Source organism: Eutrema salsugineum, unplaced genomic scaffold (assembly GCF_000478725.1).
Source record: "Eutrema salsugineum unplaced genomic scaffold, Eutsalg1_0 scaffold_5, whole genome shotgun sequence".
Taxonomy (NCBI): Eukaryota; Viridiplantae; Streptophyta; class Magnoliopsida; order Brassicales; family Brassicaceae; genus Eutrema; species Eutrema salsugineum.
In genome coordinates this window covers 9,382,168-9,407,289 of record NW_006256612.1, presented here as the reverse complement: position 1 = coordinate 9,407,289, position 25,122 = coordinate 9,382,168, and the positions used below count along the sequence as shown (strand labels likewise).

The window sequence follows — 25,122 nt, the reverse complement described above, 5'->3', positions numbered from 1 at the left end:
ACCGCTGATCCCAACTATTTTGCGTACCTCTACACTAGTGTCTCTAATTGCTTTTGGTTTTACTCATAGATTTTCTTCTACTTGGAAATATTCTATGTGATGACTCGTTTCGCTCGATCAACTAGTTGATTGGCAGGTTTACCTTCTGTCTATTACGTATAATCATCACATATTTTACGAGTCTGTGTGCCAAAAACAAAAATATAGTCAAGACGAACTGTTTCCTTCAGCTGAATATACGAGGATATAACTACATTTGTTGTTTTATTGTGGTAGCGGTAAAAATCACAAAAGGATGTCTGAAAATACAAAAGAAAAAAGACACATATAGAGAGCATCATAATGTGTTCAAGAAGAGGAAAGAAGAAGATATGACAAAAGAATCAATAAACAAATTTGAAGCACAACCCTCCCCATCGTCTCATACTAAAAAAATCACACACACCATAAGCTGTTTCCGTTTCTTAAAAGAGTAATAGAATCGAAACTAAAAAGAAAATGAAAATTATCCTTTGCAACCCAAAAAAAAAAAACCTATTTAGGAGGGGTGGATCGGATATTTCAGACAATTACCCTTCTTTTTTTTTCTTTCCCAACCCAATATATTAACCCCATCTAACTCCTGAGAGACATACTGTTGCTTCCTGCGTCGCCGTGACTGGTCAGGCTTCGGGTCTTGGTCACAGCATAACTCTGTTACTACTACACTTTTTCTGGTTACATCATCACTTTGGTAGTTAAAAGAGAGAGAGAGAAAGAAAGAGAGAGAGAGAGAGAGCCTGAAAAAGGAGAAAAGGGAAAGTTAAATTGGAGCAAGCTGGTTCCATGTTTTTTTCTTCTTCTCTCTCTCCAGTTCATGCATAATACATGTACAAGCTGTTTGCTGCTGCACAAGCAATTGAGTTCTCTGCTGGGTGCCAAGCCATATGCAGCAACTTCGTTGTGAAATCGTATGCGTTACCATTTGCCTCTGCTCCGGGACTCTCTGATCCTGCGTCCAATTAAAACACAACTTTTTACTCCACAAGAAAACAGTGAAAGCTTTTTTGGGGTTTACTGTAGCTACTACCACTAACCTCGTCTAACTGCACGTGTCATACTGCTCATAGATCTTGAAGGTCTTGCAGGTGTTTGGATTTGCCTCCTATGATAAATTGCAACTGATCAATACAAACTTCTGTGACTTGGCTTTTGACTGTTATTGTTCTCTGTTTTTCCGATTTACCTCATTGGGTTTTTGCTAGCTTCCAAAGTTGCAGCTTCAGTACTTCCTTGAGAAGTTCCAAATACGCGGAATAGATTGCTGTTTTCACCAAGAAATAAAGCATATATAATAAATTCGTCATTTGTTCATCTCTTATACAAGATAGAATAGTCTTGTCTTGACTAGAAGACAAGTAAGCAAACCTGTAAGAGCCTGTTGCTACCCTCAATCCATCTCCACTCAGACAACACTCAAATTTATCAAAGATGGAGTCATTTTCATATAGATCGCATAGCTGCAACCGGGCAAAACGTGGTTAGTTTTAAAGACAGAATCATCAAATAGGAGATGCTGCCGAAAGAAGCCCTCACCTTGGGTCTCAGATGTTCATGCACCTGGTAAGATGCAACTGGACCAGAATCCATGTTTATGTCCCACAGCTGTAACGTCGTAAAGATCAGAAGATATCAGAAAAAATTGAAGTATACACCTATATTGGCCTACAATCAGTAAAACTATACACAAGGGAACCGGATGAATTCCAACCTTGAGCGTCATGTAGTCGCGACTAAGTATGTATCTCCCATTATTTGAGAATTTAATATCTGAAATTGAGGCAATTATCTCTGTGAAAAATGATCTTGAACCAGGAGCTTCTGGTTCTTCAAATCTGGGATATGAAACAACAATGGTCAGTGGTCTGAAACTTTGGCCTAATAAACTTCACTTCCAAGTCATTCCTGACAAGATAATAGAAAGATTGGAAATTAACCTACTTATTCATATCCCCTTCTTACTTAGAATTTCACCTGAGTTAAGCACATATCGAAACCCGCTCTGCATATCCATAAAAACACTACCCTTTTCGATAAAGGATGAGGAGAACTGAACTTACAATTTAGTATGAGAATCACACAGAGCTGACTGCCGCATATCAATCAAACGAATGGATCCTTTTGAACTGCTATATGCGAGCATATTACAATGAATTGGATGAAACTCAGCTGAAGTAATAACCTCTGCAAAGACCATGTAGCATCAAAAAATATGCTCAACAAGCATAATGTGAAAAGAAGAGAACTTCAAAAAATAAGGAGGTTGTTGACATACGCATCAATGTTCAGACAATACAAAATATAACTACCAAAACAAGGTAAGAAAGCACACCAGTTAAGTCCTCCATGTTTGTGGGCTTAACATCAACAATGTTGAAACTCTGGTTGCTGATTTCCAAATTCCAGAGATTTACTCGTAGATCATCAGCAGAAATGAAGGTTTCCCCATCGCTTCAAAAATAAGGGAACCATACATTATCGCAACGAACAAAACAATGCATTGTAAGTCATGAATTTACATGTTGTGAAATTTAATATCAACTAAATTCGATAACGAGAATGGTAGCACGACAAGACCTGAAAAGAGATGTAAAATAAAATTCTAAAATATATTGTTTAGATATTAGCATTGTTTCCACAGATGGAAAATCAAGGAGAAAGACAGTAAAAACGTGACTAAAAAGATAGCGAGAGTAACCTGTGGGAAAACTTAAGAGAAAGATTACCTGCTATTTGAGATTGAATTAATATGGTAATCATGAGCATGAGCATATACTCTTCGGCATCTCGCCACGAGGCTGGTCTCCTGGCTAGTCACCTAAATAAGAAGGACGACCCATTATTCTAAGCAAAGTGCCAATTGACTAATGCAAGTAACGAAGTTGGTACTGATCTGTAGTTACGACGAAACGAAACAAGAGAAACTAGTAAATTCCCAACGTTTCACTTAAGTAGTAGGATCATCAACACGATGAAAACATTCACAACTTCCAGTCTCAAAGTACAAAGCAATGAAATAGATATCAGGATCAAATCTTTTCACTGGTGAGAAGTTAAAGGAATGACCAAAATAGAGTGAACACGCTGGATATCTATATGCATTTAATTTTCAGAGTGCTGAATCTAAATTTCGCTTCATTTGACTCAAACAAGAAGGAAAAAAAATATTGTATCGAGTACAACTACCACAGGCAAACGCAGAGATGGAATGCCTCCTGGCGGGAAAGAGAAGTCATCGCTCAGGTAGCCATGTTCTTTCTTAGCAAGTACTCCATTAGGAACTAATGGAGGAGGGGTACTTGGACTTGGTTGATTTGAAGGATCAATATTCATTTCACAAATTTTCTTGATCTTCTTCTCTTGTACCTGTTTGATCCCAAATGAGGAGTCAAATTATAAGAGGAGACAACCAAAAACTATTTATTTATTTACGGAGTCTTGGAACTTGGAAGCATAAACAACCAGTTTCTAGACCATTTTCAGATGTGACACCTGAAATATTTTGAAATAAGATACAAGCCCATTGAGATGTCGCACCTTCCAATATTTGATGGTTTTATCGTTTGTGGATAGGAGAAACAATGCACCATTTGCTGGTTGACACCATCTAATTTTGTTGATTTTCTCCTCTATCTCCAAACTCTTAAGATAGTCAAACTGAAAGAGATTGGAGAGCGAGATTATTTTGCAGCACTAGCAACACATATATTCTAAGTGAAATCTGGTGATAAGTTTTAATGTACCTCTGGTTCATGACTCTGAAATTCTGTTTTATATCGAAACTCAGGATGCCTAACTGCGTAATCCATCTGCTCATGATCCCTCCTGGACCCACCATGCTGAATATAACATTGCACAAGAATGCATTAGTGCACAAAATTTTTTGTGAAAGATGATTGAATTAAACAGAAAAAAAAGAAACGCACATCTTTAGAGTCCGTCCTCTCAAAAAGAACAACTCGGCCTCCACGGTCGCCAGTTGCAAGATGGTCTCCACTTTTATCAAATTCAATGGCTGAAATGATGTCAACTGCGGAAGAAAATTGTGCAAACAGACATCAGAAGTCATCACTAAATTGTAGGTGCTAACCACATAAACCAGTAAAGAAGAATTCGTACAATAACTCGAGAAATATTGAGACACAGCAGATTAAATTTGTCTCATATTGAACGTGCATCTGAAAACAAACTAGTTACATTGGTACTCCAGGAAATCTAACCAGCCCGAACAGAGTAACCTTAAACCACCTTAACACTACAAATTCAATTCATGAACCAGAAATGCATAACCACTGATAGCCCTTCACACTTTTCTCTCGACACAAAACTCATCATATGATTTTCTTTGCTGTTTTACAGAGTCGAGAAAACATTCTATCAGTGGAAACAGTATCCATGGCTATGGCATTGAACAGAATGAAGCTTCAAGCTAGATTACCCTCCTAATTTCAACTAAATGCTATCCTTAACACATCCAATCTACAGAACTGAAGTAAAATATACAAAAACTGAGAGCTTTAAACCTCACAACAATCAGTTGGAGATGCTCTCATACCCAAACAATCCAAGCTATCATACAGGGACTCAGATAACTTAGAAACCTTACTAACAGTGCAAATGAAAAACCCAGAACGCAAGTCACAGAGATTCATCAATTGTCCACTAAGCAGTAGAGGAATAACTCACTAATCCCTATCAACCAAATCAGATCCAAACCACAAATCAAAACCTTTAGTCCTCAAATACTCTCCGGATCTAAAAGGAAAAGGGAAACAAACTCATCACCTCGAATATATTTAACAATCTATTCGGCGGCACGCAATTATTACCTTCCTGGACTTCTTCTCCGGCTGTTCGCTCCCCGAAGACCTGAGAGAATCTCCACTCTAAAGACGGAGGAGGGCCACTAGTAGCGGCGGAGGAAGCGGCATCTTCACCACCGTTCATTTTTCTTTGCGTAGATTATCCAACAGAGGGGTAACAAAAATAAAAATCCGAGCTTCGGGAAAATAGAAATCTGAGCTTCCAAATCTCAATCACAGAATCGAAGATCGCGTCATCAGCATAACCAAATCACTTGATTCACATTCCATTCCATAGTTTTTCTCATCGATTTTCGCGATTGAAGCACTTGATCGATGATTAAATTTCGTCCCCCTATCTCTCTCTCTCAAGAAAATGGAATTTCGATATCTCTCTGTAGAATATGGAAGAACGAGAGAAGAAAAAACGCCTTCCCCTTTTTCTCTCTCTAAAAGGACAAAATTGGAATTCAATCCTTTATTATTTTTCTTTCTTCGAGACCAGAACCAAGGAACAAATCGTATAAGTTAATGTCTAATACTATAATGTTTTTTGTCCTGATATCAAAGTATCGTTAGAGTTACAGGCGGTGACATTATTTCCTTAACAAGTAAATATGAGTGGGACGGTGACACTTGATTTCGCATATCATTGGTTAATTGCGGAGGTGCGCGCTTGCATCTGTTATATGATGGGGAAAATATATAAATATCATTACTAGTTACTACTGTTTCTAAATAATTAATTTTGCCAATTATCCATAATTATCCATTGCACATTTTTGTTTTCTTTTCTTTCTGCAAGAACAGTACGAGTTAGGAGCTAGGAGATGATCAGAACATTTTACTCTAAGAAAAATCATTTCCTCACATATCTTCTTATTATTATTTTACTACATAACCAGGGCGAATTTCAACCTATCATTGTTTTCTTTGGGGTCACAAACAATTTCTAGATTACCCAAGCGGCAGAAAACGATTGAACCAGACTAATTTTAAAAAATTAAAAGTAAGTATTACTATAATTTAATAAGAGATTAAAAAAAAGTGAAACTTGATGAAAGACAGACTTTTAGCACAAAAAAAGAGTTGAAAGGCAGACGAGCGTGTAATTACTAATTACTAAGTAGTAAGTAATTAACTTAACCAGAAACGAATTATAAATATATATATATATATATATGTTTAATTAAAAAACGTAACCGAATATAACCGAACCAGTCAGTCCAGTTCGATTTAGGAAAGAACAAAGAAGAAGTTAACAGCTTCCTGGTCTAAAATTCACACCTTTGTCTCGTCTGCGGAAGAAACACGCTTGAGAGACATTTCCCAGATTCGAAGGAGCCCTAATTTCCCGATCTGCATATTTCTGACTGATTTTGATCTACAGGCGAATTCCTAATAGCTGATCGACATGGGTAATACCGACAAGCTTATGAACCAAATCTTCGATCTGAAATTTACGTCCAAGTCTCTGCAGAGACAAGCGAGGAAGTGCGAGAAAGAGGAGAAGTCGGAGAAGCTCAAGGTGAAGAAAGCCATTGAGAAAGGGAACATGGATGGTGCTCGCATCTATGCTGAGAACGCAATCCGCAAGCGCAGCGAGCAGATGAATTACCTCCGTCTCTCATCTCGCTTGGACGCTGTTGTCGCTCGGCTCGATACCCAGGCCAAGATGGCCACCATCACCAAATCCATGACTAACATCGTCAAATCTCTCGAATCTTCCCTCGCCACCGGTATGTCACTCTCAATTACTCTCCAGCAATTATCTTCTTGGTTGTTCAATTAACCGAAACTTTCGTTTCTTCATCTCCTTTGACTCTGTGGTGCTCATAGCATTATATTATAGATGGGAAAAGTCTGCTCCTTTTTATGTGATTGAAGAAAGTGTTGGCCTTGGTTGATATTGCGAGTCTCAGACATTACGGTGTAGCGAATACTATGATTTGAGGTTGATTTGTTAAGTGTCAGGATGTTTTTGAGGTGATTTAGACTTGAATGGTCTACTTAGTAGAAAGGAAGAGATTGTTTCATATAGAGGGATAGGGCTTAAGTGCATATAATACTCTTAGAACGACGTTGCACTGGCTGATTCATTGTACTGTAGCAACTCAGCTTCTCATCTCCTGATTTGTTCTTTTGGAACAGGCAACTTACAGAAGATGTCAGAGACGATGGATTCTTTTGAGAAGCAGTTTGTGAACATGGAAGTCCAAGCTGAGTTCATGGAGAACGCAATGGCTGGTTCGACGTCATTATCCACCCCAGAAGGAGAAGTTAACAGCTTGATGCAGCAAGTAGCAGATGATTACGGTCTTGAAGTCTCTGTTGGACTGCCTCAGCCTGCTGGTCATGCCATCCCTACCAAGACTGAGGAGAAAGTTGAAGAGGACGATTTGTCAAGGAGACTCGCTGAGCTTAAAGCCAGAGGATAATATGTGTTACGGATTTCACCTCTATGGAGATGTTGAAGCTATTAATCTAACAAAAATATTTGTTACGGATTTCACCTTTATGGAGATGTTGAAGCTATTAATCCCTGAACATGTGATGGGCATGTTTGTGTAAATTGCTCACTCTGGAATATGATTTTGTTTATATGAAACCTTTTGAGTGTGCTTTTCAATGCTTCTACATTACTCTCTATTTAGTTCTGACCTCTGTATATACGTCAAGCGATCAGCTTCACACTTGAGCTTTCCTCGACAAGCCTGAAAAACGCAGAGCTTATCGGCTATTTAAAGCAGTGTGATTCAGTAACCAATCAACGTCCATTTTCTTGCATATTTTGTATGCTAGGAGTACAAGAGTTAACTTCTCATACATTGAACACTTGATGCTTTAGCCTTTGGCAATAAGAAATTTTCTTGATAAGAAATTTTCTTGATTGCTTCATCTTTCAATTGACGGTATAAGCGTTGGTTCTAATTTGTTCAGATCCATAAGGAGTGCACTGAACTTTGATTTTGAAGATGAAACGGAAGGTTTGTCAAAAAGGACTTATTACTTTGTTTAAGAATTGCAATAGTTTTAAGTTTCTTTTGTGCCTTCTCAATGGTAAATTGATGGTGGTAACTGCGGGAGAGATTCATTTGTTCTTGCCAAAGTCTCTGAAAGTTGTTACAAGCTTTGAGTTTTGATTTTTTTAGAGTATAAAATAGATGAAGAAAGAGCCATATTGAGTGTGTTGGGGATGCAAGAAGAGAAAGGAAGGTAAAGCGAGTTTCTGAATTTGCGTTTGGAACAATTTTACAAAAGGTTAATGCGAACTTGGTTTGCGTTTGTGAATCTGATGATGTTGCAAACTGATTGATTTGAAACTTAATTCATCTCATTTAGCTGAATTAGTCAAATTAAGTTCTGTGAAGTGAGAAGTCCCTCACTCACTCTCATGTCTTCTTTGTTGCAAAATCCCAAGATCTTGTTCTTTTATATACAGTTGTTGTATATATGTAGATAGATTTTTGTATAGAGTAGTATTTAAAATTACTTATATTGTATGTGGAAAAAAAGGAAAAGTCCGAATCTATTTTACTGCAAAAAAGATATTAAGGTATGGTGTAAAGATGCTATTGATACTCCATAATTTTTAGTGGAGAATCACAGAAAAGATTGGTCGCCAATTATTTTATTTTTATTAATAAGAATGCACATGGAGGTGATTTATTAACCAAAATAATAAGTAGTATTATTATATTAAGTCGGAAAAGGACCATATATTTTACTGTTCAACTTTATGACAGTACTAGTTAACAAATTTATTTGCACGTGTTATTTATTTGATAATATCACTGACCATTAAAAAAAAAAACGTTACCTACTAAATATTTGGCATTGATGTATCTAATAGAAATACTTTATACTTATAGATTACATATTTTGAAAGACGATGATGCACCTAGACAAGAACGCCATACTTGGTGCATGTGCTTCTCATTTTTATTTACTTTTTCCATACATAAATAATTCAACAGCAAACATAATAAATTTGGTAGCCTCATTTCTAATTTGACCGTAAAGTAAAAAAAAATTAAATGATAACTTATCCATAACCTCTCACGGTTAGTTCTCTATTTAATACCCACTTTAGCGCTTTGCCACACTATAACACAAACAAACACAGAACCAAAAAAAAAAAAAAAAAAATCATGGCAATTTCGTCTTCTTGTTCAACCGTCAAAGCCGTTAACACACGGTGGACATCTCCATCTCTGTCACCAGTTTCAAAATTCGCCGTCCTCCGTCGCCTCTCTTTGTTACCAGAGCTCCGTTACACACAAAACGTCAAACTAACGGCGACTAACGCTCTGAGAACTTTCGAGCAAACGACGTTGACGGAGGATCATAAATTCTCCACCGTCGGATCTGATGAAGACGATTCAGCATCGTTCCCAAAGCCGAGGATCCTCGTCGCCGAGAAACTCGGAGAAGCCGGAGTGAATCTCCTCCGGGGATTCGGCGACGTAGACTGCTCTTACGAGCTCTCACCGGAGGATCTGAAGAAGAAAGTGGCGGAGAGCGACGCTTTGATCGTGAGAAGCGGAACGAAAGTGACGAGGGAAGTTTTTGAGGCGGCGAAGGGGAGATTGAAGGTGGTCGGAAGAGCCGGAGTTGGGATTGACAATGTTGATCTGCAGGCGGCGACGGAGTACGGCTGTTTGGTGGTTAATGCTCCGACTGCTAATACGGTGGCTGCCGCCGAACACGGTATCGCTTTGCTTGCTTCTATGGCACGTAACGTCGCTCAGGCCGACGCTTCCATTAAAGCCGGTACGTTCCCGGGAATATTCCGATTAGTTTTTTTTTTCTTTTAAATGACATAGAAACAATGACAACGAAATTTTATAATTGGATCTAGATTTAAACAACATATGTATCTACAAACAAAGGTTACTTATTTAACATCTTACCAAAAAAAAAAAAAAAAAAAAAAAAAACAAAGGTTACTTAATAGAATAATTTAAAGTTGATTAAATTTGTTATTTGTTAGGTGTTTCTTTAAAAAATATATATTATAATATGTTGGTCATCAGATCTCTCAAGCACCATGGTCCATTTTTGAATAGTTATACAATTTAGTGGTGTTAGTGTTTTTTGTAATTATTGTTGAATTGAAATTGGAGATATGCCACTATAGTGTATTAGCGGTAAATCTGTCGTTATATAGTAGAAAAGTCATAATGGAAATGGTAGTAAAAAATAGCATAAAAATTCGTTTACGTAAGTAGAACAACATAATATCAAACGTGACTTTTCTCACGACCGTCTTACCGTTTGTGTATGTATCATCTATCATGTACGTATAATTTCTGATCGAGAGGGAGATTTATATTTATATCTCCGGTAAAATGGGGAAAACAAGTTTTTTCCCTGTCGAGTGGAGTATAAAACATTTAACCTGTGTCAAAAGGCAAAAGAAAAAAATTCTGCCAAGAGTAAAATCTGGGCCCCTTTATTACGTCTGGGCCCTCTAGGCTCTGAGTGTAAGAAAGTCAGGGGCCACTACTATAATATGAACCTCTCTCATATTCATTTTTTTGGTTTCCTCTTGAGTCAGTATTCACCAACTATATTACACCAAAAATATTGGAGTCTCCTTGTCTTTATAAACCTAAAATGAAGTTGAAGAAATGATTCAATTACCCGATAGGCTGATACTTTATTTTATTTTTTCACCCATTTTGGAACTTTGGAACATTATGAGTATAGTAACTTGACTGAAGAATATTCTTTGTTCAATAATAAACTGCTTTTAGGTATTTAAATCTAAATTTAATTATAGTCATGATACAAGTGGGTCTTTGAGAGAAATAATCATGCATAACTCAATTATTTGATTCTGGTTTTACGGTGGAATAGTCAGTCAAAGCATCAATATCCGATTGAGACAGAAAATGGAGAGATCAACTACAATAATTTCTTTGGCAATAATTTCTAAGTAAAATATCAACCAAATAATGATCTTAAAAGTTAAAATTGACTTCTTTTTTTTGTCATTCTGTGTAAACTGTAATTTTCCTTGTAAAAATGGTCAATTTGAGTGGAACTGAGCTTGTTACAGTCCGTCGCATAATAAGATGATTATCCCTCCGAGTTATTTTCCGAAAATTCACAGTTGAGTTATTATTTTTCCAGGAAAATGGGAGAGGAGCAAATACGTCGGCGTATCGCTCGTCGGAAAAACGTTGGCGGTGATGGGTTTCGGGAAAGTCGGGACGGAGGTGGCGAGGAGAGCCAAGGGTCTCGGCATGAACGTTATCTCGCACGACCCTTACGCTCCAGCTGACAGAGCCAGAGCCCTCGGCGTCGATCTGGTTTCCTTCGACCAAGCTATCGCCACCGCCGATTTCGTCTCTCTACACATGCCCTTAACCCCCGCCACGAAGAAGGTATTCAACGACCAAACCTTCTCCAAGATGAAGAAAGGCGTTCGTCTCATCAATGTCGCTAGAGGCGGCGTCATCGATGAGGATGCTCTCGTTAGGGCTCTCGATTCGGGTATCGTCGCTCAGGTGCGTTTCGAAATTTTTGGATTGAAATTTTGGATTTTGAAACATGATTCATGAAACATGAATCTCAAATGAAACAAATTTCGAAATTCTAGGGTTGTATCAATTGGGTTCGTGTGAAACTGGATTTTAATTGGGATTTGTGAAACTTGAACAGGCAGCATTAGATGTCTTCTGCGAGGAACCACCATCGAAAGACAGCAAATTGATTCAACATGAAAATGTGACAGTAACACCTCATCTGGGAGCTAGCACAAAAGAAGCACAGGTACATACAATTTTTTGATCCTACTCTCTGTACACCTCTCTTCGAGCGTATAAGATTGAGATGAATGGTTCTTGATCTTTTAGGAAGGTGTAGCCATCGAGATAGCAGAGGCAGTGGCAGGGGCGTTGAAAGGCGAGCTATCAGCTACCGCAGTCAATGCTCCAATGGTTGCTCCTGAGGTCTTATCTGAATTGGCTCCTTACATTGTCTTAGCTGAGAAGCTTGGTAGGTTAGCTGTGCAGTTAGCATCTGGAGGTAAAGGAGTACAGTCCATCAAGGTCGTGTATCGGTCAGCTCGTGACCGAGATGATTTGGACACTAGACTACTCCGTGCGATGATCACAAAGGGAATCATTGAACCGATCTCAGATTCATATGTCAACTTGGTGAATGCTGATTTCATAGCTAAGCAAAAGGGTCTACGTATCAGCGAGGAACGAATGGTGGTTGATTCATCACCAGAGTACCCTGTTGATTCGATCCAAGTTCAGATATCGAATGTGGAGTCAAGTTTTGCTGGTGCTGTCTCTGATTGTGGAGCTATAAGTATCGAAGGGAGGGTGAAGTATGGAGTTCCGCATTTGACATGCGTTGGATCATTCGCTGTGGATGTGAGCCTTGAAGGGAATCTGATATTGTGCAGGCAGGTGGATCAACCAGGGATGATTGGGCAAGTAGGTAACATACTCGGAGAGCAAAACGTCAATGTGAATTTCATGAGTGTTGGAAGAAGAGTTGTGAGGAAACAAGCTATAATGGCCATAGGAGTCGATGAAGAACCAGACAATAAAACACTTGAGAGGATTGGAGGCGTCTCAGCTATTGAAGAGTTTGTGTTTCTGAAACTATAACGTTTGGAGATGGAATCGGTGTGTGGCGTCTGAGAAGAAATTGTGATCCGGATTAAGGTGTTTTCCCTGTGGTTAAGGCTGTAGAAAATGTGTGGCATTGTGATTGAATGTGTGTCTCTTGCTACTTATACATTGTTCTTGTTTTGATTTCTTATGATATGTAATGCTTTGGGTTAATGTCGGTTTTTCTCTTGTTTCTTGATGTCCAAGAAATGTTAGATTAGATATTTGGAAAAGGGAAACTGAATTTGGATTTGGCACATTTGGGCGTTTAAACTTAGGCTTTAAGTGGGCCTTGTGAAATTCAGACTATATGACCATTATACAGACTTGTTATTTTTATTTTTAAAACATCCTTTAAAAAACGAACACAAACAAACATTAAATTTAAAAGTAGAAGAATATAGATCAAGGACCACTCTATAATTCTTTGTTATAAACTAGATTTTCTTTGATTGTTAACTTAGAGCAATTATTTAGTAGGGTTTGGTGACGGAAACAGAACAGAAACAGAATATCGTATTAAATTTGGCGGGGACCCGCAAACGTGACGACCAACCAACTTAAAATCGAAATGAAGAATGCTATTAACAGAAGCAATGTTATTAAATGGACAAAAGAATAAATCATTTGATTCGAAGTAACTTTTTGACTTCTTATTGGCAATGTGTCTAAAAGGAGCTAAATTATGAACGGCATGATTATAATATGTCATCGTGCACATGGAATCATTGGAGCTATTAATGTTGGTGGAATGGGTTTAGATTTTTCCTTTTTTTATGAACGGCATGATTATAATATGTCATCGTGAACATGGAATAATTGGAGCTATTAATTGGAGCTATTAATTGGAGCTACTAAATTATGAAAGGCTCTAGTTTTTTTTTTTTTTTTTTTCCGATTGAAAGATTTGAACATAACAACGCATGCAAACAAGTCGTGAGTAACTAATATTGATTGTATAACATTGACTGAACTTGAAGATCTGAGAAACATATATAATATCGAAGATTTTTACTACAAAATTAAAACTCTTGGGAGAACTAAACTACAAGAGCAAGAGTCTTCTACAGATTTGGCTATCTCAGTAAATCTTAGCCGGTGCTGCCAGATAGCTCACCGGAGAAGGCACTGCCATACGATGTGGAACCGGTTGGTGTCTGTGATGATGTTGAGATCCCTCGAGCTTTACGCATTTGCCTCAGTCTGAAAACATCTGTAGGTAGAGGCTGGCTTTGTATGGATGTAGTATCATCTTCTTCTTGCCCTGTTACCAGAGAGATAGATTAGAGAGAGTAAGATTGTTAACCACCATTTACAATGGTTGTTCTAAAGCATAGATGATTCACTTCCATGAGCCAATATCATATATGCTTGAACATAACCATGGGCCAAGAGAACTTACTATCTGAATCTTTTCTTTTTGTAGCCCTTCTGTCCCTTGTTAATCTTTGAGATCCACCTCGGGTTGAACCCGAGGGAACGTTTTGACTTGGAGCATTGCCTTTAGCAGCAAAACTCTGCTTAGCAGTTTGAACTGTTGGTAAGTCACTCTGCAAACATATTGACAGAACAACATCCACATTGGGTGTAGGACCTGAAAAAATTGAGAGGGATAATAGGAAACTAGTCGGTTAGTGGAAACTTATTCAGGTGCACTGTTTAAATACAACTTGGAGTTGGCTCAAAGATATTTACCGTCAACAATGGGCAAGTTAGCTAAAAACGCTGATAATGCAGCTGGAGTAGTCTTTGGTATTTCGTCAAATATGCTGGCTGATCCATGAGTTGCAGTTGCGGTCACATTACTTGGAAAGGTGGTCGAAGCAGAAGCTGCCACTGGGTTTGCAGAACTAGCAAACTCTACAGTCAAAACATGAATGGTTCAGATTTAGTTCACGATTCTATTCATCGTGAGGCCAAATGATGCTACAAACTGCAAAGTGACAATCAATACCTGATTTCTTTGTCGGCTCATATACGACCATCTGAGTTATATCTGGATAAACAACTTTTGACGAAGATGCTACACTACCTGTCAGCCCACAAGGTGGTTTATTTACTTCATTCATCACCAATGTTCAACATATGCGATTTACACACAAAAAAAAAAAAACTAAAAAGCACAGACCTATAGCTGCAGGTCCATGAGTTAGATTTGTCTTCTCTACTTTCTTATTCATATTCTTCACAAGCAACTATAGTGAAAACATCGATTAGTTAAAATTAGTACTTACTAGATCCATCATCAGTAGTTATTCACGCTAAATGCGATATATTGCGTGGGACATACCTCTTGTCTGGCTAAATGATCAAGCTCCTTGGAAGTGCATGGCCAAAGATCCATGTAACTGTACCGAGAAGCAACATCTTGAAGTGAACTCTCTAGAGCAAAAGATCCCTCTTCTCCTTTTCCGAAAAGTGCTTCTTTCCTTCTCTGCTCAACCTACACAAAGGTTGTCATAGTAAACAAATATCTCAGAGCGGATACAAGAAAGAAAATCTGACTTCTCCATCAAACAGCGCAATTTGATACTGGCCATCAAATGTCTCTTTCACGAGGTGCCACTCTGTCATTGTTTATTTAAAAAATAATAGTCTCAGCATTTTCAAGAATATTCCATGCAATCCAAAGCCAGTCAAATTAATCAAAACCAACAGAACTGGCACTCTTCAACAAAGTTGTCATCATATAATCATAACAGAATCAACAGAAAAATAACTTAAAGAAATTGCTTACAAAACGCAGCAAGCACTGTATTTGCTTTCCTAGTATACAATGACAACACTCAAATAAGTTAGACTACCTTTAGTATACTAGCAAGATCTCCATATGTTTGCTCAAACTGAATGAATCTTTTCCAGACCTGACAAGGATGGGGCAAGGAAAAAGTTAATCCTGGAAAGCAGTTAGCAGTAGGGTATAACATATTACCACCGATTGACTTCTTCATTGTAATAGCATTTGAAACAGTATTTCACGTGAACCACGCAAATAATATTGGACTGTTTAATTCAATTTAAAACGCCTACCAACTCAATCACTGTTCATGAGGCTCAGATGTGAGTCAAGATTACACCTTCAATTGCTAAAACATTATTATATTTAATCAAACTCAGAAATTCTATATTGCTCGGTTATTTCATTGGCAGGTCATTTTTTCCATGTCTTTTTTCATGCGTCAGAAAAAATACCGCCTTCTTGAACCGCTCTGAGTAAGGAAACATCACTAACACCGTACCTCAGCAGATTCTTCAGCTGGTAGTGTGCTTAATGCCCGTTCAAATAGAGCTCTGATATTTCTATCATCATTCAATCTAGTCAAGAAATCTGCATACCTGGAATTCAAAGCAAAAACAGAGTTTTGAAATTCTGGTTTAGGTAAGTTTAGGAGAGAACAAGTTTGAAAATACTTTTATCTGAGAAGGCCTTAACGTCTCATACTAAACAAAAAAGAGTTTCAAGTATATCTTAAGAAGAAATAAAGGAAGCAGTAAGGCTGCAGTGGCACTCACTCAAGGATGTAAACGGGTTCATTCATATAGCGTTTCAACCCCTCCTCAAAGATATTATGAGCAACCTACATAAGAATACATATATAAACTTCTTTTGAATAGAAATTGAAATTAGACGCCATATTAGTACATTTGTCTTGCAAGAATGTCAAGTATTACAATTTTGTCAATCGAATCGAACAAATGAAGACAAAGAGGATTGTGCAAGAAGGTAAGGTGCGTACACTACTTTGCAAACAAATGAAGAATTGAAGTGCATCAATAAGAAAACACCCCAATATTTAAATCATTTTGACTTCATTATCATAGATTTTCCTCGCTTACTTAAGAAACTAAGAGGAAAATAAGACGACTGGGTTCTGGATACCTCCTTCATAATCAACCCATTCACATACCAATAAGATCAAACAAGAAAGAAAAAAGCAGTTCCAAATAGAAAGAAAATCCACCATTGGATCCTTGCCAAAACAAAAGGCCATCGTAGCAAAAGCAATATACACATGATATGTGCAGCTGGGAGATTTTCTAGCATCTAAAAAGTACTTGCGAGCAGATTCAAGACCCTCGGCCCTCCGGAGAAAACGAAGGAACTGCAAAAGCATATAAAAATACATATGAGTGTTTCCAGTGAAAAAAAAAAAAAAAATCCAGAAGTGAAAAAAATTATAGGTGGGAAACAAATGGAGGCGAAAAACATATATCATGAATATGGTGGAAAGATACAATAGTCAGCAGTTGAGAAGCATGTGACTATGAACAAAGGAGATGTGCTTTTATGCCAATCTTAGCAGTCCTAAGTTCTGAACTTTGCTCGTTCTTACTTGTATATGTGCCAAAGAGTTTGTGCTAACCCCCAAAATGCTTTCATATAATTTCTTTGCTGACTGCAAAAGCATACAAATAGCAAAGAGTATGAGAACAAAAGCAACAGCTCAATAAGGAGATTCAAGCAGCAAGGATAAAAACCTGAATTGCTCCACGAGATTCCTCCAACTCAGCATAAGCATATTTCAACATTTCCGAATCTGACATTAGAGAGTGGACAATGTAGACACTTAGAGAAATATAGAAGGGTCGAAACAATAAAACAACTAATTCATAGACATAATGAAAGAGAGGATAGATTAGATACCAGGAATGGCTTTAAGACCTCGCTGAAATATTTTGATTGCAGCATCCGTCGAACCAGATTTTATGTGCCACTCAGCATAGTCATACCATACATCGGGATAGTGATATAAGCACATTAGACACTGTAAAACCAGAGTAATAATCAGTCAATTAAGAAAGAACCGCATTTCGGACATCTCATTGTCTCTTAGAATACCTGTTCATAGACATATATAATCCGCTTAGTTGACAAGGCCGTGTCAATCCTTTGAGGGTTGCTTCTGAAAATTACAATTGTATAAGGAGAAGAATATAGTTATATTTAGAAGGACTGGTTGAAGAATAATATGCATAAGACCCAATCAACACTTGTTGGATGTAACTGGGTAGTAACTCATTCCAGTTTTCAAGTTAATATCATCATTAATCTTAATCAGCAAAATGAGACAGAACAAGGTATAAGTCTCATCATTAGGAGGCATAAACTGAACACAGCCAAATTTCAACCGGGGGACCAATTAACAGTAGCAATATATTGAATCTCTAGCCTTTGTTTTCTTCAAGGTACTAGAAACTCCCGAAGAGAAATGGGTAAGCAACTACGAAATGAATGGGAAAAAAAAAAGATGATGTTTTAGGGGTTTACTTTTCAAAGCATAAGAACTTCTTCCAGGCCACCCATTGAGCTTCTTCCTGCATAAAACCATAAGGCGGTGTAAATTACCAAGGTGAGCAAAATGCTCAATTGAAAAAATGAAAGAACTTATAGCTCAATTTGTATTTTCTATCTTGATAACCTGATCTCATGACGTGAATTTATGCTCATAATGTCATTATAGCCAATTTAAGTCTCAATATATCCAATATTGTCGAATTCAAAAATATAGAAGAAAGTTAGACTTAGCAGTTCCAAAAAGAAGCAATGGATGAGAAATAATTCACCTTCGAAGATCCTGTTGGAGGTATGGCAAGCATATTCCAATCAATTTCTTCAATGTACTTCTTGCGCTCCCTATACACGGCTCTGGCACTGTTAAATTTTGGTTGATACTCATTTACAAGTCCTTTGGCCTGTTCACAGGATAGATTAGATCATCCACCAACCAAACATATCGAAAGAAGTTCGTAAGAAACCACACAAGATTTGTAAAACAAAAGTTTACCAATTGACGGCTAACAGAATTTTCAAAGTTTTCATAATCTTTCCATAGTTGTTCAACATGGTGAGTCGGAGTTAATATAGCTCTCTGATACACTTTTCGTAGAGCAATCTTCCGTTGCGAATCTTCATGGGGGTTAAGAGCCTGCAAGAGAATCAGTTAGTTTCTCTGCAATAATAGAAAATTATTAGTATTAAGGAAAACGTTAGAATGATATAACGAACCGGAAGAGACTTTAGAAAGGTAATGTACTCGGTCCATATAGGTCCAGATGCTATGTCTGTCCCTGGTGATTAATATATCGAATAAACGACCATCAGTAAGGCCCGGGTTATCTTATGTGTTGGCATGTTACGGATGCAAAGTATAAGAATGTGCTTGCTATTGCTGAGGATAATAAAACCCTTATTAACATTTCTCTTAGGAGTGACACACTATCAGCCAAAGAGAATCCCATCATGGACTTTTACTTAGTACCAAAGAGACTCCTAATGCGTAGGAAGATAAAAATAAAAACCATTCCATTGTCACAATGAAGAGTCATGACATGTGAAAAAACGAACAAGGGCATCAACAGTATATGATGAACGTTTGATTCAACAATGATTCAACGACGCATTACTCATTTCAACGCCAGTTATAGGAAACTACAAGAAGTTTAAATAGTGCTAGAGGATTGGACAGAGTTTTCTAGAATTTTCAAGCCATGTGAACACCTCAATGTGAAACACGAAGTGCTTCCATCTACTTATAATCAAAGTACACACGCATATCCGTTACAGTCATCAAGTGTCCCAAATTATAATTTCTATACCTGATACTTAACGATCATGAGATGGATAATATAAACCAGCTTACAACAGTATTACAAATACAATCTGTCAAGACGAAGAACTACCAGAGACTGACGTGACAAAAGTTAGAACGCAGACAAACTCTAGTAACTTGCAAATTTTTTTTGATTGTTAGCAACTATATTTCGCATAATATCGAACAACTCATATCTTTTACTACACAGAACTATTAGCGAAATATTTCCCTCTATTCATCGGACATGTACACAGGACTAGCATGAAAATGAAAAATAAAAAACACAATAGAGCCAAAACTCCTGAAGGGAAGCGATACCAATATAATTAAGCGTAAACTCAAAAGCCTTTGTGGTCTCCTCTTGACCCTCTGCTCCTTTCTTGTCGTAGACCTTTCTGATGAACCGAATGTAACATTGCCTAAGAGAATAAGATGTTTGAATTATATTCAAGGAGATGGAAAGACTTGCATTGTAGCTAAGCAGAAGAAACAGTGAGACGGAAAGATCATGTATTGACTCTTATCAACTAGTAAAAAAGGAAAGCAGTTCATACCAAAGAGGAACTTGAAGGCAGGTCAGCAAGCAACGGCTAAATATCTGTTTCGTAGCATCATCATTGTTTACAGCCATCTGTGCCTCCACATATTGCTTCCAATATCTCGCCTACACAGAAACTCACAATTCAGTAATAAACTTAATAAAACAGGAAACTTTTCAGCACAATAACGCGGCAGTGAAGCCACTGGAAACTTACAGAAGTGGGATACAGTGACAAAAGCTGCTCGTAGATCGGCGTTGCCTGAGCAATCGGTAAGTGCTGAAGGAAGCAAACAAGTTCACGAAATCCAACAATTAAAAAGTCAAGAAAATTTCCACGTCTTACGAGAAATCAAACAAGTATTAAAAAAAATCCGGGGAAAGAGTTGTACCAAGGCTCTCCTGGCCAAAGCCTCTGCTTCCTCGATGTTGTACTTATCAGCCATAAATTTAACACGTTGTACTTAATCAGAAGAACACACCTTCAATTCAATCAGTGGTGATACAAATAAACCCTAATCTGATATTCAGTCATCCGCCGAGTCTAGCCAAAGCTTCTACAGCTTCAATGCCGTAAGTCTCGCCTCAAAAAGGACCCCGTTGTACCTCAGATCGCAAGAACAGAGTCAGAATTTTATCCGGCGATGATATAATTAAACCCTAATCTGACTTTCAACAACTTAACACTCCTCCGACGGGTCTGGCCGAAAAACGGTGGCCGGAACCTATAGCCGAGATGAAGAATGGGGAGACTCAAAGTCCCAGCCTTTAAAAAAGGAAAACAATTTCCGCGGTTCTCTTTTGGGTCGGACTGACTTAAATAAAACAATAGATGAGCATAATTGGGTCTACATTTTAGGCCCATATGATGAAAGTGGGCCTACTGAGCCTACATTATTTATTTAGTCGTTTCTATGAGAGAACATTTTCTCTTTATTTTATTTTATCCTTTCACTAAATTTACGTCTTCTCGAGTATGACGTATAAGGTTTTTTTGCGGATCCGAACGTTGGCGGTTTACGTTGGTGATTAGAGAGCTTCTCCATAAGAAAAGATGCTAGGTATAAAATAGGGTTGGGGAGAAACATTGATTCCAACTTTTTTTTTCTTATATCATAATCACCAGAGAAGATGATGGATGCTTTAACTTCGAAAATAAGAAGAGAAAAGGAATATGAGCAGCTTGTAATATGGTTTGGAGATGTAGATATAAACACTAAGGAACATAGTACAAGATCTCTTAAGACTCCAAAAGTTCACAGACAAATGTGCCATTTGCATCAGACGCTTCTGAGTGGAGCTATTGTAAAGCTAATAAGATTGTGTGACCCCATCCCTACAGGCTTAACTGTTCTATTTTAGTTAGGCTTATGTGATGCTTTGAATAATATAATACCAAGAAGAGCTAATCTGGTTGTAATATGGAAAAATCAAATTCTTCTTCTTGCCTCCATCTAGTTTCTTTTACAGCTTTAAACAATAAACTCGTTGCAATTAAAACAAGTACAGAAAAGCGTGTTGATTATATCAAAGCATCTGGATAGTTGTTCCATATTTCCTGTACAGTAAAAGAATTCTACTACAGAAAACAATCTGATTGGGAAAAATTGTAACTCCGCTACTAAAAGAGGTGGATAACAACATGACGGCCCTGACTTTACTACAGCTAAAAACTTCTTTGACTTGTTGGTCTAATTACCAGTATCTGATCCACGTCCTGAGGAGCTGTCACTGTTAGAATCTGCAGATCATAAGAGAAGTTATGTGAGTTGTGATGCTGATAAGAAAAAGAAAAAAAGAGTTGACACAGAGTTTCTACATTTACCAGTAGAGCAAGATCCTGAGTCACTACTAGAACTGTTAGAACTACTTGATCCACTTGCGTTGTTTTCTTGCCGAACAGGAGATGACGTGCGAATTGCTTTTCCTGGTTAGAGAATATTCATTATTCCACTGGCCTATTTTTCTTTTTTTTTCTGTGTAATAAATACTAGTGCATCCGAATATGGTATGACCTCGTGAGCTAAAACCTTACCTGATTCAGTAACTCTCGATGTTTCGGTGCCAGTTGCTAGAGTGGTCTGCGAAACCAAAAGGAGAAACAATGATATTAGCCAAAATCAGTAAGAGCAGAAGACCTGAATCAAAATTAGCTATGGAAACCTTACTGGTTCTTGGATAATATTGTGAGCAGATTCAGCATCTCTTTCTGAGCCAAATCCCTGATCCTCCTTTTTCTTGCCCAAGCTCTCTTTGTACCCAGTCACGAATCTATAAAGCTCCCAAAGCGTTTCGATGTCGACACTGTCAATATCCAGCTCGATCTCATCATCTTGCTGAGAGAGCTCTGGATTCCTCTTCTTGATAATCTGAACAACTGTCTCTAGTTTGTCATAAGGCAAGTCCTGAAGCTCTTCACTGAGTCTCCGTTTCTCATCCAACGTCAGGTCCCTATTGTTATCAGGCGCTTCCTCTTCTTCTTCGGGCTTATCGGGGGCAGTAGTGACAGTTTCAGGTTCCACTGGTGTTATCATGGATTCTGCTCTCTCCAAAGTAGTCCTATTTTCAAGTACTGGAGGCCGAGGAGGAGCAGGAGGAGGAGATGGGGAAGGTGTAGGAGCTGGTAATGGCTCTACAATAGGCGCAATTGTTGAAGCAGGAACAGAAAACTCGATATCACGAGTTGGTTTGAACTTCCTATGAAGATTATCATACTGCACTTCAATGGAAACCCACTTCTCTTCAAACATGCTCAACAGAAGCTTGGCCATACGATGCACATCATGCCCAATTGGATTATACAAGATGGCATTGTTAAAAGTAAGTCTCACATCTTCAGCGAAATCCAATGGTGAAGTATACATACTTTTACTCAACTTAGCCTTCACTGTGCCCAAATCCATAGGTTCTTTAACAATAGTGTGATAATCATGCAAGCCAAGTCCCTTAGCATCAACTGGCACATTGAATACCCATCCATCCTTGTGCTTCATCAATTTAGTAAGCAAATTGTTGCAGTTCTTGAAAATCTGAACCGTACCTTTATCAGCTCCAAGCCCACCCTTCTTCACTCCATTACCACCTGTTTTCAGCTTCTTGTTTCTCCCTACGGCACCGGTTTTAGCCATGTACCCGAAGTTTCCACCGATGTTACCTTCGGGGTCGAACCGCTTGATCAAGCTCCTAACCTCATCTAACTCAGACATTAGTTTCCGCTTCAAGCTCCTTACCTCAAGCTTCGAAATCGAGCTCAGGCTTATCCTCAACATTTGATGGCCGTCCTCCGACGCAAACGAGTTCGACGGAGACACGAGAGGAGCCGAACGTTCTTGTCTATCAACCACCATTGGCCTGGATCGGTTCTGGCTCTGGTTTCCGCTTGCGCTCCACTTATGCTTCGTCTTCGAAGCTCCACCTTCTGATATATGATCAGAAGACATTCTTCCTGAAAACAAAATTCAGAAACGGAGCAGAAGAATCTAGGGTTTCTCTAGGGTTTTCAGTTCGGAGCACCGAGATTGAGGATTCAGAAATACCAAATCGAAGGTCGACGAAATCGAAAGAGAGGGAAATTAGGTTGAATCGTAATTCAAGAAGATCGCTCTGGATTTGCAAAGACGAAAACCCTAAGGGGAAGAGAGAGCAATGGGGAGGAGAGAATAGAGTAAGCTCACGCGCTTGAATTCACGCGCTTGACCACCCGATAAATTTGGGAGAAAACCAACACATGTGTTAAGTGGGAAAGGGAGGTAAAGTTCTCTCAGGTGTCCCCAACAAAATACCAAACCGGTACCAAGCCGGAAAATACCAATTGAATAATCCCTTTTACGTGACGTGAATCTGTAAAAACCAACTTGTACTTGCTAAATCTTTATGACTTTATCTACCTATATCTCCAAAATTTACAAGATTTGCTTGTACTTGTACTGATTAAACAAACCCAAGTTACGTGACGTCGAATATCTATTTGCTTGTACGTTGACTAATTTTTTACCTTTAAAAGTTTTGTTCCGTAATTTGGTTTTCCAAATTATTGATTGAAGAACATGTTTAGTTATCAATACAACAAATATTGAGACACACAACTTTGTTATTGAATAACACAATAATCACTTAAAAGTTTGTGATTCAGTAATTCTATAAATTGAAATCGTTAGCCTTATTAATGTATGAATATTACCAAATTGTTACATGCATGCTAACATAGGATTATAGAAAAGACAGCATAATTCCACCTAAATTTTATTCCTCTAGTTTGTACAAACCATTAGCAAAATATATAAACCAAATGCTCCAAATTGTAAGCCAATACGCCTTTCTATTCATACTAATTAAAATGAGAAGTTGTAATATCTATCAGAAAATGGAAAGTAAACGTTAAAAAGAGAAAATTATGTATTAATATATATTATTTTTTGTTATATATATATATATACACAGTATATGCCAGTAATAATAATTCGTTATGAACTTCAAGAAAAATATTACTTCGGTACAAAACCAATTAAATATATTCAGATTTTTTATCTTCAATGGTACCACCAATCAAATCTCTTAAGATTTTTTTTTTCATCAGTAATACTACATATGTCTCCTCCATAGAAAGAAAAATCTACGAAATTATGGATATCGATCTATCAATCCCAAGTTCGTAGTATCTTACAAGAATAGTCTAAATATAAAGACAAATGTCGTTGGCTAAAACCATCATCATCCAGATCATATTTGCATAGCTCACGGAAACTTTTGACCCAATTGAACCAAATGGCTCGATCATCAGTTACGGCTACGGTTCCGATAGGCACAATCATAACGGTGTTAGGCTTGTTTCTAGCTGGTGGTTTTACGCATGCCCGAAGCCCGACAACCTACACTGTCGGAGATCAATACGGGTGGGGTCTGCGTAATAGTGGTGATATTTGGGCAAGAGGCAAAACTTTTTATGCGGGAGATTTTCTTGGTACGTACATAAAATACTAGTAAATTTTATAATATTATCATTAGAAAGTGATTAACAAATTACAATATACGCAAATATCAATATTATTATAATGATACAGCATACACACAATCAATCCTTTGATAACTTTATATATTGTAATGTGGCATTGTAGTGTTCAAGTACAATAATTCAAGATTTAATTTGATGCTTGTAAACCAAACCGGTTACGATATGTGCACACCAAACGACGGAGCGCTAGAGTTTAAATCCGGCGAGGATAAGATAAACCTTCCTTATGGTGGTAGCTATTTTATCGGAACACGTAATCCTACTGACTGTTTTTCTGGTATGAAGCTGCAAGTCAATGGTTTGGCCCCATACTAAAGAACAAATCATCAACATCCTTCTTTTAATGTATCTCTCAAGAGCAATTTCTTAATGAAATAATGAATTTCTCTTCTTAATGTATCTGTCTAAAGCAAGTTTTAATAAAACATATTTTTCTTCTTCTTTATAAAGTTTTATGGAATACAGCTTCTTCTTCTTCTTTTTTTTTGTCGACTGCAAATATAGT

General features: G+C 37.7%; 6 protein-coding genes across 7 annotated transcripts; 3 read left to right on the top strand and 3 right to left on the bottom strand.

Moving 5' to 3' along the window:
• Positions 1 to 235: 235 nt before the first annotated feature.
• LOC18993126 (serine/threonine protein phosphatase 2A 55 kDa regulatory subunit B beta isoform) lies at positions 236 to 5,333 on the bottom strand. 2 transcript variants are annotated; one of them, XM_006416610.2, is made up of 14 exons: positions 4,869 to 5,333; positions 3,966 to 4,069; positions 3,783 to 3,878; positions 3,577 to 3,696; positions 3,223 to 3,405; positions 2,766 to 2,857; positions 2,372 to 2,490; positions 2,100 to 2,223; positions 1,751 to 1,874; positions 1,576 to 1,644; positions 1,408 to 1,499; positions 1,226 to 1,303; positions 1,077 to 1,144; positions 236 to 991 (listed from the first exon to the last, which is right to left on the bottom strand). In XM_006416610.2, the coding sequence occupies exons 1-14, from the start codon at positions 4,984 to 4,986 to the stop codon at positions 855 to 857; spliced, it is 1,524 nt and encodes a 507-aa protein (XP_006416673.1). In that variant the 5' UTR covers positions 4,987 to 5,333; the 3' UTR covers positions 236 to 854. The 2 variants fall into 2 exon arrangements, with proteins under 2 accessions (XP_006416673.1, XP_006416672.1); XM_006416609.2 differs by having other exon boundaries at positions 3,226 to 3,405.
• A 747-nt stretch (positions 5,334 to 6,080) lies between these two features.
• On the top strand, positions 6,081 to 7,450 carry LOC18993125 (ESCRT-related protein CHMP1B). Its single transcript, XM_006416607.2, has 2 exons — positions 6,081 to 6,580; positions 6,993 to 7,450. The coding sequence occupies exons 1-2, from the start codon at positions 6,256 to 6,258 to the stop codon at positions 7,277 to 7,279; spliced, it is 612 nt and encodes a 203-aa protein (XP_006416670.1). The 5' UTR covers positions 6,081 to 6,255; the 3' UTR covers positions 7,280 to 7,450.
• Positions 7,451 to 8,944: 1,494 nt separating this feature from the next.
• Positions 8,945 to 12,732, top strand: LOC18993124 (D-3-phosphoglycerate dehydrogenase 2, chloroplastic). Its single transcript, XM_006416606.2, has 4 exons — positions 8,945 to 9,614; positions 10,980 to 11,356; positions 11,511 to 11,621; positions 11,705 to 12,732. The coding sequence occupies exons 1-4, from the start codon at positions 8,993 to 8,995 to the stop codon at positions 12,470 to 12,472; spliced, it is 1,878 nt and encodes a 625-aa protein (XP_006416669.1). The 5' UTR covers positions 8,945 to 8,992; the 3' UTR covers positions 12,473 to 12,732.
• A 687-nt stretch (positions 12,733 to 13,419) lies between these two features.
• LOC18993123 (cleavage stimulation factor subunit 77) lies at positions 13,420 to 20,397 on the bottom strand. The gene is made up of 22 exons (XM_006416605.2): positions 19,999 to 20,397; positions 19,824 to 19,886; positions 19,623 to 19,732; positions 19,387 to 19,487; positions 18,483 to 18,544; positions 18,262 to 18,402; positions 18,041 to 18,169; positions 17,745 to 17,791; positions 17,316 to 17,379; positions 17,121 to 17,241; positions 16,955 to 17,013; positions 16,810 to 16,872; positions 16,438 to 16,578; positions 15,989 to 16,053; positions 15,715 to 15,811; positions 15,280 to 15,339; positions 14,766 to 14,918; positions 14,604 to 14,670; positions 14,430 to 14,507; positions 14,171 to 14,335; positions 13,878 to 14,069; positions 13,420 to 13,739 (listed from the first exon to the last, which is right to left on the bottom strand). The coding sequence occupies exons 1-22, from the start codon at positions 20,050 to 20,052 to the stop codon at positions 13,567 to 13,569; spliced, it is 2,205 nt and encodes a 734-aa protein (XP_006416668.1). The 5' UTR covers positions 20,053 to 20,397; the 3' UTR covers positions 13,420 to 13,566.
• Positions 20,398 to 21,113: 716 nt separating this feature from the next.
• LOC18993122 (transcription factor GTE5, chloroplastic) lies at positions 21,114 to 23,206 on the bottom strand. The gene is made up of 5 exons (XM_024153374.1): positions 23,143 to 23,206; positions 21,775 to 23,051; positions 21,642 to 21,687; positions 21,432 to 21,533; positions 21,114 to 21,347 (listed from the first exon to the last, which is right to left on the bottom strand). Exons 2-5 carry the CDS (start codon positions 23,044 to 23,046, stop codon positions 21,298 to 21,300), a joined length of 1,470 nt encoding a protein of 489 aa, XP_024009142.1. The 5' UTR covers positions 23,047 to 23,051; positions 23,143 to 23,206; the 3' UTR covers positions 21,114 to 21,297.
• A 1,077-nt stretch (positions 23,207 to 24,283) lies between these two features.
• On the top strand, positions 24,284 to 24,995 carry LOC18993121 (basic blue protein). Its single transcript, XM_006416603.2, has 2 exons — positions 24,284 to 24,566; positions 24,721 to 24,995. The coding sequence occupies exons 1-2, from the start codon at positions 24,371 to 24,373 to the stop codon at positions 24,930 to 24,932; spliced, it is 408 nt and encodes a 135-aa protein (XP_006416666.1). The 5' UTR covers positions 24,284 to 24,370; the 3' UTR covers positions 24,933 to 24,995.
• Positions 24,996 to 25,122: the final 127 nt, after the last annotated feature.